We start from the raw sequence: 15,487 nt of genomic DNA, 5'->3' as shown, positions 1-15,487 counted from the left end.
GATCGACGGCCAGCGTTGGTCTCAGCTAAGCTTGATCTCGGCTAACGCTCTATGTCGTGAACCCATTTTTTGACCGTCGGTTAAAATTGGTCGAGATCAACGATAACCGCGGGCCACGAAACCCCGTACTCGTGAACCGCCTCTTATAGTCCTCGCCACCCTAAGTTGAGGCAGCCCAAGGCCGCACGGCGTATATCTAGTGCGGCCTTTGGTTGCCTCAACTTAGGGTGGCGAGGACTATAGCTCAATCGTCACCAATCAGAGTGGCTCAGAAATGGAAGAATGAATTGAGCAAGTTCTAACGATAGCTAATAGCACACAGATCACAGAATTACAGATGATATCTTTATATCCTAAAATATAGATGAGCAATGTATGGTGGGCGTCGTAATTCCGACGCCAGACATCGTAATGTCTCAATGATGCTGGGTTGCATCGCTACGAATCCTTGTCTCAAATACCTTAAGACGTCTCGATGCAAATACAACATCAACATGTGTCGCAATGCAGACACCGTGTTGTTTTGACATCGGAACAGGAGATGTCTCAGCACCAGACACTGGTCGCAAGAAGTCCCATCAGTCTTCAGCCTGCAAATTTATACATTTAAACAAGTTAACTTTCAAAGCTAACAATCCTTTATGAGTAAAAAGAAAGAAATTAAATTAACTACAATAAGCTTTAACATGCGAAGCATAAGCTAAGATGGAGGGATCAAGTCCAAAGAGACATTAGAAGATTGGGAAGGAATGAAAAGGGTGCTCAAGAGACACCTCGAGGCAGTGCGTGGGCGAGGCCAAGTACCTCGGTACCAGTGGCCACTCCAGGAAGTAGTAAGGAAGCGTTAACACGATTGTCAACAATTGTTGAACACTGGGGAAACAAAGTAAGTTCTACACTAGGGTTGTGATTTCGCATTTACCACGGTGGTTAGCATGGAAAACAGAAAACGGTAAGATCAGATCAATTGCTAAGCTAAGATTAAGCACTAAAGATCAAGGGGTTCAATCCTATCTCATTCGAGTCTGAACAACTCATGTATTGATTGTCTGTAGTAGAACTTAAAGGACATGATCTCGCCTAAAATACTCGGTGGACAGCTCAAATGTAAGTTGGCAGGATAAGGGATGACTCTTTTAGAGTTTTACCTCCGATCAGGCATTCTACTCCTTTTACCAAACCATTGGTGTATGTGGAACAAAAATCTTTTTTAAGAGAAATTGGACTTTCATGTTGAAAATATGAGAAACGTTAATGAAAATTAACATAAAAAACAATGAATAATCCACAACAACAGCTCAGTGGTAGAGTTCTGCGCAGCATGACCAGCTGTTTGCAAGGTTATTTACCTGTCGTCTAGGACACATGATTGCATGACTGAGGCAGGTCAAGGTCATCGTCATGTATGATGGTTGTGGCCGAGGTAGCCGACGGACTCTGTTCTGCTGGTAGTGACACCTTGCGACTGCTTGGCTGCGACAAACTGCCAGACCGCCGTGATCTGCGACTGTACCTGTTACATCTGCTCAGTGAAGCAATTGACTTAAAGAAACTCAATATTTCAGTGCTAATAATATGTTATGAAAACCTATAAATTGATTGTAGAATATTTAAGATGGTAAAACACTTGAAAGTTTGACATACTCTGTATTCTGAGGCTGTGATCAATGAGATATTGCCAAATGTATGTGATTTACTGGAACTTGATTTTTTTTTATATTCCCTTGGCTATTTACCGTTCCCTAGCAGATGCTCCTAATACTGATATGTGTGTAGAATAATAATATTACCATGCTTAACTTATTTTTTAATTTTGAATATGAGGACTTTCCACAAAGGTACTGATTTTTTAAACAATGGCAATAGAGTAAGTGGTAGAAATTATAGTAGGCTTAACTAAATACAGAAAATAGTTTATATTTAACTTTATTTCTGTTTAAAACATTTAGTTTACATCTTTAATAGTCAATGAGCACTACAGTATCATAAGTAGTGATGGTCGGATCCGGATATCGGACTACCGGATCTGCCGGATCCGAGCTAGAACCGGCGCCCGATCGGATAAAAAAAAATCCGGATCTTGGTTTTGATGGATCTGATTTTTTTACTAACAAAAAGCCGTCTGTATCCATTTACAAGACTATCCCGTCTGTATCCATGTACAAGACTATCTGTGTCTGTATACAAGAAGAGAGTATATACAATAGACTCCCTCTTATCCGCACTCCTTGGGACCGAGGCCAGTCCGGATAACAGCTTTTCCGGTTAAACCGACGTCCCCAAAAACTCGTCAAAACGGTCTGTTTACTGTAATATTCGACTTGAATTTATGAGAGCATTGTATTTAGACACGTGATCCCTGGTCTCAAATCTTTCCCACGAGAACAGTCGTTTCAGTACTGCCCACTTCCTGCCGATTTAGTTCAGTTAAACCAATGTGCTGATAAAAATTGTCCGGTTAAATAGATGTCATCTCCGCCGAGTGTAGTCCAGTTAAACTGATGTCCAGTTAAAAGGTGTCCGGATAAGAGGGAGTCTACTGTATCTTGAGTATGCTATATCGTGGTTTTTGCATGCATCATCCAATTTATTTATGCCTGGATCACCTCTTGCTAATCTCTTCCTTAAGTTTGTTCCAGGTCCACAGTACTGATAGCCGGGTATGTGAAGTTCTAGAGGTAAAATACCCTGTGTCTGTGTACAAGAAGATTATCTGTGTCCATACAGGGTATATAAAAAGTCAAGACACCCCATTTAGCATTTTATAAGTTAGAACACAGTTAGGACACATATAGTCTTCTTGTACACAGACGCAGGGTATTTTACCTGTAGAACTTCACATACCCGGCTATCAGTACTGTGGACCTGGAACGAATTTAAGGAAAAGATTAGCAAGAAGTGGTCCAGACATAAAAAAATTGGATGCTGCATGCAAAAACCACGATATATCATACTCAAGATTGAAGGATAGTAAAATATACACAGATACTGTACCCTTTTGGTGGTTGTCCAAACTTAGCACAATATTTCAATTTATGATTTTGAAAATGTTTAGTCTCCCCCAAAAATGATGGATTTTGGGCTCAACTGGGGATTATTCCATATATAACATATATTAACCTTTAAACATTAACAATTTAATTTAAAACAGTATGATTTAAATTCGCATTCTGTTAATATTAAGTTTTTTTAACCCACCCTTATGACATCGTGTAGGGCCTAACTGTAAATTTTTTAAGATCCGAATCCGGATCCAGTACCAACATTTTCTTGGATCCGCCCATCACTAATCTAAGTGACATGTCCTGACTTGCAAATTAGTTTCAGTATTATTTTCTGTAATTTCTAATTTGGCACCCTCCTGCTTCAGCAATTGCCACATTATTTTTAAACTGTGGTTCTTGAAATAAAAGACATAGTCTAGAGAGACAAGCATAATACCTGCAACTGTGCCTCGTGAGTGCATCAAGCTCGTGGGTCTCATTGGTGGATAAATGCAGAGCGCACATGGTGGACGACGTTGACAGCGAGGCTTCCGACAACACATTAATGTAAACAGTCTTGTCACTGTCCGGGCGGCTGCCATCTGACCGCTTCTTGCACAACCCTCGCATACTGCAACAAACATTGCTGGTTGCATTAAGACAACATTGGATTGTATTACAAATTATATATACAATGAAAAAGAAAAGTGTGGTTTTAGAAAGAGATACAAATGAGATACAGAAGAGACTATTAGTTATGTGTAGGCATTAAAAAAAAAGGATTATTCCCATAATTTTGGAATGGGTTCAGCCTGAAAACAAATAAAAGTGTTAAAAAGACTTACGTAGTACTGTAATGCGTATATAATAATGTTGGAAAAACTATCTAAAACAATTACCAAAATCAATTTAGGTTAAGGTAATTTTTGTGATACAAGTTTTTCGAAAGCAGAATGAGGCTATGTTATCATAAAAACAAATTTAGATATCATTTATTTGGATTTTCCAAAATTTCACCAATTAAAAAAGAAACTCACTTGGGATAATGCAGCTGACCGAAGTTGCTCTGTGGTCCGGCCAGCGCGAGGAGGCACATGAGGAAGAATGTGGAATAGCCCCAGCTGACCACCATCACCAGCACTAGGAACACTCCAATCTGTATGTAGGCTAGTACAGACGACGGGATCATAAAGGCACCTGCAGCGGCCGTGGTTAGGGCAGCCATCAACGTGGGGCCTGTGGACAACAGAGCTCTCAGTTAGTAGTCAAGTAAATACGTTGTTATGTGAAATATGGGTAATAAGCATATTGCATGATAACGGAATTTGTGTTATAAAAAATTTAACCAGGTAAAAGTTTTCCTAAATGGTTACCAATACAACAAAAGCCCTCTAATCTGGCAACCGATGGTCCGGCACTTTCCAAAAATTTGTGTACGCTGTTTTAAACAATTTTAGAGCCTTTGGCAGATTTGGGAGCAAACACTCGAAGGAGTTCAGGGTTGTTTGATTTACCTTCATAATTTTTTTAATATTTCAAAACACTTATGAGATAAGACAAAGCACCATAAAACACACAATAACGGCCCACCAGCTGATGATTAATTTCTGCTCGTTTGCCAATAACAGCTGTTTTTAGAAAAACAATCAGTACTAATCTGACATTTTGAATAGTTTGGCACAACCAAAGTCCCAAACATGTCGTGAGTATACTGTATCTGGAACCAGTTTTGCTTAAGGGTTATTTTTTATTTTTTTTTTTAGGTTACTATCGCCTGGGCAGAGTTGGCTAAATGATTACTGTTACAGTAGAACTCCGATTATCCGAATCAATAGGGGTCAGGGTCAGACCCCATTCGGATAATCAAATATTCAGATAATCGGAGTTTTAACGGGACTTCCGGGAAGTTTTAAGAAAAATCCTCATTTTCGGTACCGTACTAAATGAACTTAATTAATAATAAATGAAATCAGAACATGTTTACAGTTTACAATGCTCATAGTACAAGTGTTTTATACATGTTATTAAGTTAATAGTGTTCCATCAAAGTCCAAAATTACACACTGGCTAAATGTGTTTAACAACAATTCTTTGATATTTTGCAAAACTTATTACTGTAGCTTTACGTTTTTAAAATTGTTGAAGTAAGCGATTCGGATAACCGGAGTTTCGGTTAATTGGAGTTCGGATAATTGGAGTTCTACTGTACATGGGAATGATCTACTCTACTATCTATCTACTAATAGTTTCAGTAGCCTGAGGATTTATAAACATTAACCAAAGAGATTGATCAAAATAAACATTGTAAAACTGACAATACACGGACAATTACCTGACATGCGCTGTAGGGAGAAGATTACACACTGTGATCTGCTGTCCTTGTCTTTGCAAGATCTACAGAGAAAACAGAGTAACCTTAGTGGTTTGAACCATCCAACACTCGTACATGTGTAGTGTAGAGACAATGGCTTATTTCTGGTTTTGAGTAGGAAAACGATTAGATTGGTCACTGGCTTTGGCAAGATAGGGATCCAGAAAGTGGTCGGTTGTATTAGGACAGCATTTTATGGCAAAGGTCAGTTTCTAACCTTAATCACGAACAATCTAATATCTCTACTTTAAAGATTCAATTAAATTTTGAATGCATAGATAAATTCTTAATTATGTTTATTGATGGAAGAAATCATAATCATATAAACAGTAAGACAGTGTGAGTTATTGGAACTATTCCTTGATTATAATATGAATAGAATAATCAACTGATTATAGAATAGAATAGAATAGAAAAGTGCTTTATTTAATACATATTATGAACAGTACATAAAAGGATACAATAGTTTGATACATAGTGCACATACAACAACGGTCATACGACCGTCTGCTGGGTTGGCATAATGTCCATTCAATATTATAAAATTATATACTGATTATCATTCATTACTAAAACTATGAATTATAATATTTTTGTCGTTAGCTAGGTACTTTTGCGTTTAAGGTTGGTTGCAAATAAAACCAACACCATTCAGGGTTTTTGCTTTAGTTAGCAAGACTAACAAAATCGAAGCCTAGTTTTTAAACTTTGAAAAAACTATGGGCCTAGATTCTATGTCCTATAAAGCTGACTAAAGGAACAGCTTAATCATACAAATCTTGATAAAACGAATCTCACCTGTACGTAACGGCGTAGTGAAGGCTGAAATCGACAGCCAATCCAATCGCGACGGATATCGCCACAGACTCAAGCACATTTAGTTTCCATCCGATGAGAACGAGGACGGCAACGGTGACAAATATGATACAAGTGATGGAGAGGATGGCAAACAGACTGACGAGAACATTCAATGTGACAATCAACAGAACCACCAGGGAGACTGCGAGAGACACGGCGATGGCGAGAACTGAAATCGTTAGGTTGGGTCAGGTACTTTACAAAAAGTGATCTTATGCATTCAAAAAAGGGCAAAGTCTAAAGCTAAACATTTGGGAATTTTTAATGAAATTTGGCTTATCAAATGGGATTAAAATATTTAAGAGGTTCCCGGGGAAAGTCTTGTTATATTTATGTGACTGCGGGAGAATATCTGAAAGATTTTTTTGCAGATTTTTTAAGTTTGTGCAGTAATCCGTAACATATTTTAATGTGTTTTAATGCAGTCTAGGTCATAAAGGAATTGAACGCCAGAAACGGTGCTACAAATAATTCCAGGTCTGTGTCCAACAGAGTAGAGGGGTTTTTTTGGTGAGGAGTCTGATAAGTTTTGTAGTCTAACACAACAGGCTGGCCACCTGTGTGCGTAAAAGCATTTTTACCCCCTCCCTAAAAAAGTGTCACTGTCTTGTATAATTTTTCTTGAAAATCCAACTATTCAGATTTTTTATTTTACAGTTTGGTCTCAAGTGACCCAGATAGGAGTTCTACTGTACTAGGATTAAAAATGTGGGACTTTGAACTTAAACATAAAATTCCTATACTTGACCATCGCAGAACAGAAACTATTAGCAATCTCACCTGTGTCTCTGGCTAATGTGTGTTGTAAATCGTAAAATGCTAGCTGACTGACGAAAAACCCATTTCTCATTCCCGGAGGAGCCTTGGCCATTTCTTTCTGGCTCCATGCCTCCACCTGTGATAAAATTAATGATAATATAGCTAAAAATATTTTTGACAAAAGCATATTCAACCCTTACAATCAGGAGATAAAATGGACTAACCATAAGGAACAAAACTGAGACATCAAGTTTGTATTCCCAGACAAACACTAGAGGTACAGTGGACATCTTTTGTGATTCACCCTCTGCATATTCAGGGATATGTATTTAAGTGCTAACTACTCGTAATTCAATGGTTGGTTGGAAACATTGCATACCGGTAAGATATCTTCAATATACGAGTATAATCGTATAACAATAGAAAAATATTATATACCTCTTTAAAGAACAAATCCATTTCCGAGTACGAAGTCGAATGCACCAGGTTGCTGTCGTATTCTATCACAACAGCCCTTACTCTGGGCGACTTCTTGGAACCGGTTCGCTGAAACCTCGGCCCTGCCACCCCCGGAACGACCAAGTTCTGGGGTGTTCGCAGGAGGGAGTGAATCGCTTGCGGGAGGCATTGGTTGAACACCTTCCTCTCAAACGGGAACTTGGCCGACTCGCAGCACGGAACTCTGCTTTTCTTTGGGTCCACAGGGTCATGGCAACGCTGGTTCATCCAGTCAACAAAGGTCTCGATAAAACAGTTTGGTAGAAACAGCCCCGGCGTAGCTTGGAAAAACGGCTGCACCCTGAAATATTTCATGGGTTTGTAAAAAAGAAGAAATAGACAGATACTATGGTTTTAGATCATTTTGTTAGTAATACAAATTGCAAATAGTTATTGAAATGTAGACATAGCAAAACTACTCCAAATTATTATCGAGAGACTTATTGACTTTTTGGACAGTGGTAAGTTTGAGATACATTTTATTTTACCCTACTAACATTATATAATTAAAATTTGTAAATAACTTCTTTACAATGGTTGGCCCTTGAATTTAATTTGTTTATAGTGTCCTAAACCAGTGGCATTTAGTATGTCAATAATCACAAATGCTTCTAAAGAAATGCGGTACAAGAGCCCCAAATAATGTGGATATGTTGTTGAGCCTGACCCTCTTTGGTGAAGTCTGAGAGTTATTGGTCTGAAACTATAAGGTCATATAGTTCAGCAATCCACCCAACCGTTTGTTTAACTGGAGTGAGCAACCCAGGTGCTCAATTTATCTCTCATTTATGCTTTCTCTCCCTATTACAAAGCAATGATTTGACCTCAATAGCCAGAGCTAGGACTCGGAGGAAGAAGTAGGGAGAATGGGAATACACGCTGGCTTCTATCCTGTGAGTTTCGCCATAGTATTTTACACATTCTATTCAAGATGAAAAGTAAATGATTGATTCTATTACAGCTGAATTGCATATTTTGTCATGGAAACATAGGAAACACCGTAGACGGTTGGTTTCACTAACCTCAGGTTGTGGCAGAATTTCATAAGAAACGCCTGGGAGTCCGGGGCAGCCATGTCAAAGGTGAAATCTATCTGAAGAGTCCCGCGGGATGCTGGGTCCAGATGATCCCCGTTGTCCTCGGGGACAACTCCCCACACAAACCTCAGAGGCATTAGAGCGTTGTTCTCCCCAGTTTCAACCTGGAGCATAACAATGAGTCAGAATTATTTAAAAAAGACGTATTCATTATTCAGTGGACCAAACTTTAATCCTTCTATCCCACCCAAAAATCAACCAACGCGTTATCAAAGTCAGTATCAATAAGAAAAATTAAGATTTACTTACAATTAGTATCTTAGAAAATATTTATACAACAGGACAGTGCTACAGTTTTTAGTAAATACATTTTATTAGCAGCTATCAAATTGTATAGGCCTACGTAGTAAATGAAAAGTACGAGCCCTAATCAGGAACCCTGAGGTACCTCATACATATTCTTCTTTGTTGCATATAAGATATAAGTATTGTTTGCATGGTAAATTTTATTTGAATTGTTTGATAGAGAAAAAAATAGTTTATTATTTACTGAACATAGGAGAAAAATATCGTTTTGGGATGTGTTAAAAAGTAAGATAAACAACCGAAACGGTAGAAAGGCTCTGTTACTGCCCCAAGCAGAGCATCAGATCAGAACACATGTTAATGATACAGTTCCTTGACGACAACTAGACTCATTGACTGTGTATGTGGAAGCCTCACTTCAATTTTTGTCATTAGAAACAAATATTACAATACTTACCTTTTGAGGTTTTTCGAACCAAAACTTGTTCTTGTAGATGTAGTCGTATTGTTCAAAAGGGTGGCTGGCGGCAAAGAGTTGAAAGTCTGCAGAGTCGGGGAGTCTCAGCCTAGGCCAGTAAAAGACGACGGAAATACTGGCGATGGCAACGGCAGTCAACAAACACAACCACAAATAGCGGAGGTTCATCACAGACACGACCACCAGGCTACAAATAGACAGTTTTGTCAGTTTTTTTTAAGGACTGGGAATTTACATTGGGGATTTGATTTATTTGTGTTATCTAAAACAGGGTCATAGCTTCAAATTTTAACTTATAAATCTACTGGTGCAATCCCACTTCCTGGTTGTACAGCAGGACACTTGCAGTTTTAGTCGTGTGAACTGTGGTTGAACATTAAAACACTTTCAGATTTAAACGGATTATATTTGAGACACCACACCAGTCAACAATACATAAACATTACATCATTACATTCTAGAGATGTGTCGCTGCAGCTGGAACTACATTTATCCACCGTTCCGAGAGTGGAACTCGTTCCACCGTTCCAAGCGGAACCACAATCCAGTTCCAGTTCCACTGGAACTACTTTTTCAGCTGCAGCTCGGTGGAACGATTTGAATGTAGTTCCGCACAAACAGCTGAGCCTTTTTGTAAATTTTTAAAGATAAGTTCCGGAGTAACTGGATTTGTAAAACACATTCAGTTACAACAAAACAGCTGCAGCTGGTTTATTAATACTCTCACTAAACATTAAGTTCTAGCCTGTGCAGCTGATGCGTTTTGACTGAGTGTAGGAGCGCTGGCGACCCGGCTTATCGAACTCGTAAATTAAGGGGTCATTAGAGTGTCGAGGCGAGTGGAGAAGACTACCTGACATAAGCCTATTCTACCCAACAGTACTATACCGGGTATTTCGCTGGGAGAAAGGGGTGGTCGAGTAAAGAGGGGTGGGAGAAGGAGAGAGAGGGTGAATGTGAGCTGTGGCGAGAGGAGAACAACATGAGAGCGTGGCCGGATGTTGTATGGACTACAAGTAGATGCAAAGTAGTTTCTAAACAGAAAACAGAGCTTCCAAGAAAGTATCTATTGATTGGCGTTTGGCAGTTGCTAAAACTATAGAAAATTTTTTTGTTATTTAATTTTAAAAGTATATGTGTAGCCTATGAGGCGTATATATACAAAAATATTCTTACCTACAGTTGGATTTTTTAGCTAGAAGCAGTTAAGGTGTGGTGGAATATCTTTGAAGATGAACCTATTTAGCTGTAGTGCGATCATGTGTTTATATGTGTCAAATTTTGAGGTTAAATCAAAACAAACAAACTGGCATGTTGGCAATTAATAATTAAGCATTTAGAGGCCGGTTTGTATTACTTACGAAAGAATTGCCATTTAAGATCAAATGAAATTATTTAGTATATTTCATTGTTTAATTTATAAGAAAAAAATCTGTTTTTAGGCTACTGCATTTTATAAACCAAACTCGAATCTTGCTTCCTTGGCCTATTGTATAATGTTATCCAGTTTGTATGAGGTGAACTTATTTGATTAGTGATTGCATTAATGAATTATCAGCAATACAATTAGCTGTTAATTATAATTTAAATGGATCAAAACGTGAGTCTATAAAGGTTCATCTCGTCATCTCAAGAGTATTTAATTCTGATCTCTAACATGAAACCCAAAAGGCGAGTCTATGTTTAGATGTTAAGATATTTCAAAACTAGACGTAAATCATCATTACTGTATGTCCAAACGGTTATTTTATGTGTATCCCAGTCACAGCATCCATATTATTCTATTAATATAATGATCGAAATTAATTAACTTATGCAAGAAGATTCAAAATTTAATACTAACTCGTATAATTAACTATTATCAAAGCAACCATCACCTATAATTTGGAGGAAATAATTATAAGTATCAACTATTCATTAGCTGATTTGGAATTAGGAATCACGTCTCCATTTCACAGTAAATATTCTATATATTGCCAAGTAGTTATATGAAAGTAGGCTAGAGTAAGTTTAAAGTATAATATATTTATAATAATATTATTTAACTATTGTCAATTCCAAGAATTATTGTGTCAGTTTGTTTGTTTTTATTTAACCTCAAAATTTGACAGGTCTGAACACATGATCACACTACTGCCAAATAGGTTCATCTTCAAAGATATTCCACCTAAAAAATCCAACTGTACTTGTTATAGGACTTTATTAAAGAACCTGGGCAGCATTAGTCCATTGGCAATCGAAACATCTATACAAAACATATATACCGTACTAATATTATAAAGCTGTAAGTGTGTGTGTTCGTTATTTGTTTGGGACTCAATCAAGAAATGACTCGAATTGGGTTTGAAATTTCGCATGATGATAGATCATTTTATAGGCTTATTATTATTCCTATTTGTGTAACTAGTGGGCGAAGTGGCGCACTGCTGCACACGAGAGAAATGTTTACGCGAGTGTTCCGTGGGCGAGTGTTGAAAGTTTATCGAGTGCGGCAGAGGTAGTTTGCACTCGTGTTACACATTATATTTTCCCTATAAATCATATAAATAGTTAGTCTTTCAAATATTTTTTTTAGGTCAAGTTAAATTCAAACATCGAACGAAATGGGAAACACTGCACCTTCTGATCGTAGTCGTAAGGCTGTGGTTTCCTAGACGCGTAATAGATGCGCTGCGGCTTTTGTCCAGGTCCCAAAACGCAGCTGCCGTGAGTGGTTTCCTAGACTGCGTACAATACACATGGTTGGTGCGTAAAATGAGTTCACGGGAGAGATTACTAGTGGCTACTATGATGTTATACAATGATTTAGATAATGAAATGTATACTTTGGTCAGTTTCGAAGAAGCGTAAGCAGTGAAAAGTACATGATTAGGAAATGTACGTGGCCCTCGCGGAAGTTTAAACCGTAATATTAAAGCAAACTTGTCAATTTAAAATGTAAAAAATAAATTATAATTTAACCTCTCCAACTTTGCTTTAACTGTTATTATATTTAGGCCTACCTATTTGGAATTTACCGAATTGACGAAATACTGTAGTATATTATTTACGAGTATAACTGCAATAAGCATTTCATACTTATACGCCAGCCCCGTAAGAAGGACGGGTACTCTGCTAGTAATTAATATACTGTAGGATTATTACTTAGATGTTCAGGGGTTCTTAAAATAATTATGGGGGCTCTTATATTTGGGAGTTGGTATTGTGCTGGCTTGAAAAGAATATTTGTCAACATTAGGTTTATTTACAAATTACAAGTATGTGAGGACAAATTAAGTGTAGGGAACATTTAATAAGGGAATTAAATATTAAAATTACACATTATGGGGAAATTAACACTACCTAACGAATGATATGAAATGTAATACTATAAAAATTTTAATTGTATGAACAACGTACTTCCATAATATGTCATTTCAACAGACAAATTCAATCTTATAATAAAATAACCTACTCCTGCCGCAGTAAACCTGCAGACTAAGCTAATTTTCGCTTACCTAGGAAGATTTACACAAAAATATTCCCTTAAAACTGTCTAATGATAGTGATTTAATGATTACTTAAGTTTGCTGCTAAAGTGATAGTAAAGAGGTGTGTTTGCTGGTTAAAATGTCGATAGCTTGGTATGAAATAAACCAATTTCCCCGATTAGTATCCGTCAATAAACAAGAAAACTACAACAGTTGATTAAAAAAATAAAAATAACAAAGAGTAATATTTACTTTACCATTTCTACTGAATTTTATCTCCCCGTTAGGCGTACAACCAACGCTTTGTGGTACTAAATGATTTTTTTTTATAAGCCCTACAAAATGGTTTAGAAAGAAATAGAAAAACTGTATGTTTTAGGGTCAAAAATGGGAAATGCCTATTTTATTATTTAACGAAAGTTTACACGTTTATACCACATTTCATCAACATCAGATTATATTTGCTTGAGTTATCGTGCTGACGGACATATATCTAAAAATGTGGACGGGTGGTGTTTTTGGCTGTTATGACCCTTCAAAACGAAAAAATAAATCGGTCCTGGGAGTCTTACAACGAGATCTCCAGTAATAGCTAATAGCCTATAACTTTGAATAGAAAATTCGCTTAACAAACTGATCAATTTGTACTGAAACAATAGAAACAAATCAATAGGCATCATTAAACTATTCATCCAAACTTGCGTGTTCTTCCAGAGACCGCTCATATATAACTATAATTTTTGTTTCAAGGCAAAGCACAAGAAAATTCACAACCAAATGTTGTATATGCAACACTAGTTACTAGGCATACGTTATTGTTTTAAATTTAATCATCATTATTTAAATACGGTCAAAATTAAAGATACTTTTATTGTGAACTCAACAAGGTATATAAAACTATTTATTGTTCTTATGAATTTGATTGACTAAATAGATGATAAATTATATAAAACGATATTCACAATAACAAATATACAACAATAATGAAGTGACAATAAAATTCCCAAAAAAACACAGCAAAGTTTTTGGTTTTTATTGTAAAATAAAACAGTGCACTAAGGGAGTAGAAAATATAAAGGCTAGAAACAACTATGTATTAGAAACTATTTGGCAATTTCCTGAGCCGTCCATATATTACTCATGCTTAAGTTTAATTTAAGACGGAAATAGCTAGCTCATTTCCTGAATCGTCTTTATGCTATTACTCTAGTGATTCAAAGAATTGGCTGCAATACATTTTGTTTAACTTAATATCTCAACAAGAATTCAATTCTAGGAAGGTCACTATCCCATCAGTTGCCCTCTCAGTAACGGAAGTGTTTCCTCCCCAAAGCCATTGCCCTTTGCACCCCTCCCCCCACCGGGGCACCAAAGTCATCCTCTCCTCTTACCCACGGGTCAGGTACTTTTTGGGGAGAGAGGTATTCTTGGGGGGAAAGCTAGTTGGTGTGCGAACTGAAGCCTAATGAAGCGTAAAAGGGTTCGACCCCGGATTAGGGCCAGAGCTCGCCAGGCTTCCGTTTCCCGAAATAGCATAAGCAATATCAGGTCTAGTATTTACAGCCAAATACATTAATGAGCCAATTAAGGATTGATATGGAACATCGGGCTTTGATTGGTTTTCCTTCTCTTTATTGCTCAGATCTAACCTAACATTACATTCCATTGGTGTGCTTACAGGATTTGCATCCAACATATTGAATCGCTTTAACAAATCAAGGATAAAAGTTTTCTGAGAGACTTTTACTTTACCATCACATTTCTCAATATTCAAACCGAGACAAATTTTGCTTCACCTAAGTCTTTTACACTAAACTTTGACATAAGATGTTTCTTAAGTTTAGACTTTTCAGAATCATTATTAGAGAACACCAAAAAATCATCAACATGTAATGCCACAACATTGAACGAGTTACTTTTGATTTTTGTGAACATACAAGAGTCATACTTAGATTTATTATAGCCAAGTTCATTTAACTCTTCCTCAACTTTATTATGCCATACCCTAGGCGATTGTTTAAGACCATAAAGTGCTCTTTTTAAAAGACAAACTTTGTTAGGAAATTTCTTATTTACAAAACCTTCTGGTTGCTCCATGTAAATAGTTTCCTCTAACTCTCCATTTAAAAATGCAGTATTAATATCTAGGTGATTAATTGATAGATCTAACTTACCAGCTAGAGCGAACAATACCCTTAGTGTGGTCTTGTTTACAACAGGTGAGAATGTTTCATTGTAATCCACACCGTATTCTTGCGTAAAACCTTTTGCAACCAACCGAGCTTTATGATTAACTGCTTCACCGCACTCATTGCCTTTTACACTGTACACCCACTTGCACTTCACTATCTTCTGATTCTGCGGAAGATCCACTAGATCCCACACGTTGTAGCTAGACAGGGCTTCCATCTCCTTTTGCATCGCTTTCAGCCAAAGTCCTTTTTCATCACTTGCCATCGCCTCACGATATGTAGTTGGAACACTATGTGAAAGTTTTGACTGGAACAAGACGTAATCAGAAAATCTTTTGGGTATTTTTCCCTGTCTTCGTGGAGTTAGGCCTAGACGTAGGCATATATTTTCATCGTCTTCTGCTTCATCTGGGATGATAATGTCTGCTGCGTAATTTTGATCTTCTGCTTCATTTTCTTCGGAAGATTCTTCATCGCCGTCAGTCTGGTTTTCTTCATCTATAACATTGTCGTCTTCATTATCGCTGACTTCAT

The 15,487-nt window shown here is 37.2% G+C and overlaps 1 protein-coding gene across 3 annotated transcripts in view; it reads right to left on the bottom strand.

Annotated features, from left to right (window-relative positions):
• Positions 1 to 200: 200 nt before the first annotated feature.
• Positions 201 to 15,487, bottom strand: part of LOC128992256 (protein dispatched) — a 73,223-nt gene continuing 57,936 nt past the window's right edge. For 2 of the 3 annotated variants that reach the window (XM_054415739.1, XM_054415738.1), the window contains exons 13-22: positions 9,271 to 9,478; positions 8,493 to 8,671; positions 7,411 to 7,771; positions 6,994 to 7,108; positions 6,154 to 6,382; positions 5,317 to 5,378; positions 4,022 to 4,220; positions 3,442 to 3,615; positions 1,350 to 1,522; positions 201 to 590 (exon numbers count right to left, since the gene is read on the bottom strand). In XM_054415739.1, the coding sequence (XP_054271714.1) occupies positions 1,357 to 1,522; positions 3,442 to 3,615; positions 4,022 to 4,220; positions 5,317 to 5,378; positions 6,154 to 6,382; positions 6,994 to 7,108; positions 7,411 to 7,771; positions 8,493 to 8,671; positions 9,271 to 9,478 (1,693 nt within the window). In that variant the 3' untranslated portion in view covers positions 201 to 590; positions 1,350 to 1,356. The remainder of the gene's footprint in view (positions 591 to 1,349; positions 1,523 to 3,441; positions 3,616 to 4,021; positions 4,221 to 5,316; positions 5,379 to 6,153; positions 6,383 to 6,993; positions 7,109 to 7,410; positions 7,772 to 8,492; positions 8,672 to 9,270; positions 9,479 to 15,487) is intronic. The other variant, XM_054415740.1, reaches the window with a different exon arrangement.

Source organism: Macrosteles quadrilineatus, unplaced genomic scaffold (assembly GCF_028750875.1).
Source record: "Macrosteles quadrilineatus isolate MER2022 unplaced genomic scaffold, UCM_ALF_1.0 Scaffold_4__1_contigs__length_99947679, whole genome shotgun sequence".
In the NCBI taxonomy this organism is placed as follows: domain Eukaryota; kingdom Metazoa; phylum Arthropoda; class Insecta; order Hemiptera; family Cicadellidae; genus Macrosteles; species Macrosteles quadrilineatus.
This window is presented reverse-complemented; position numbering and strand designations above follow the sequence as displayed.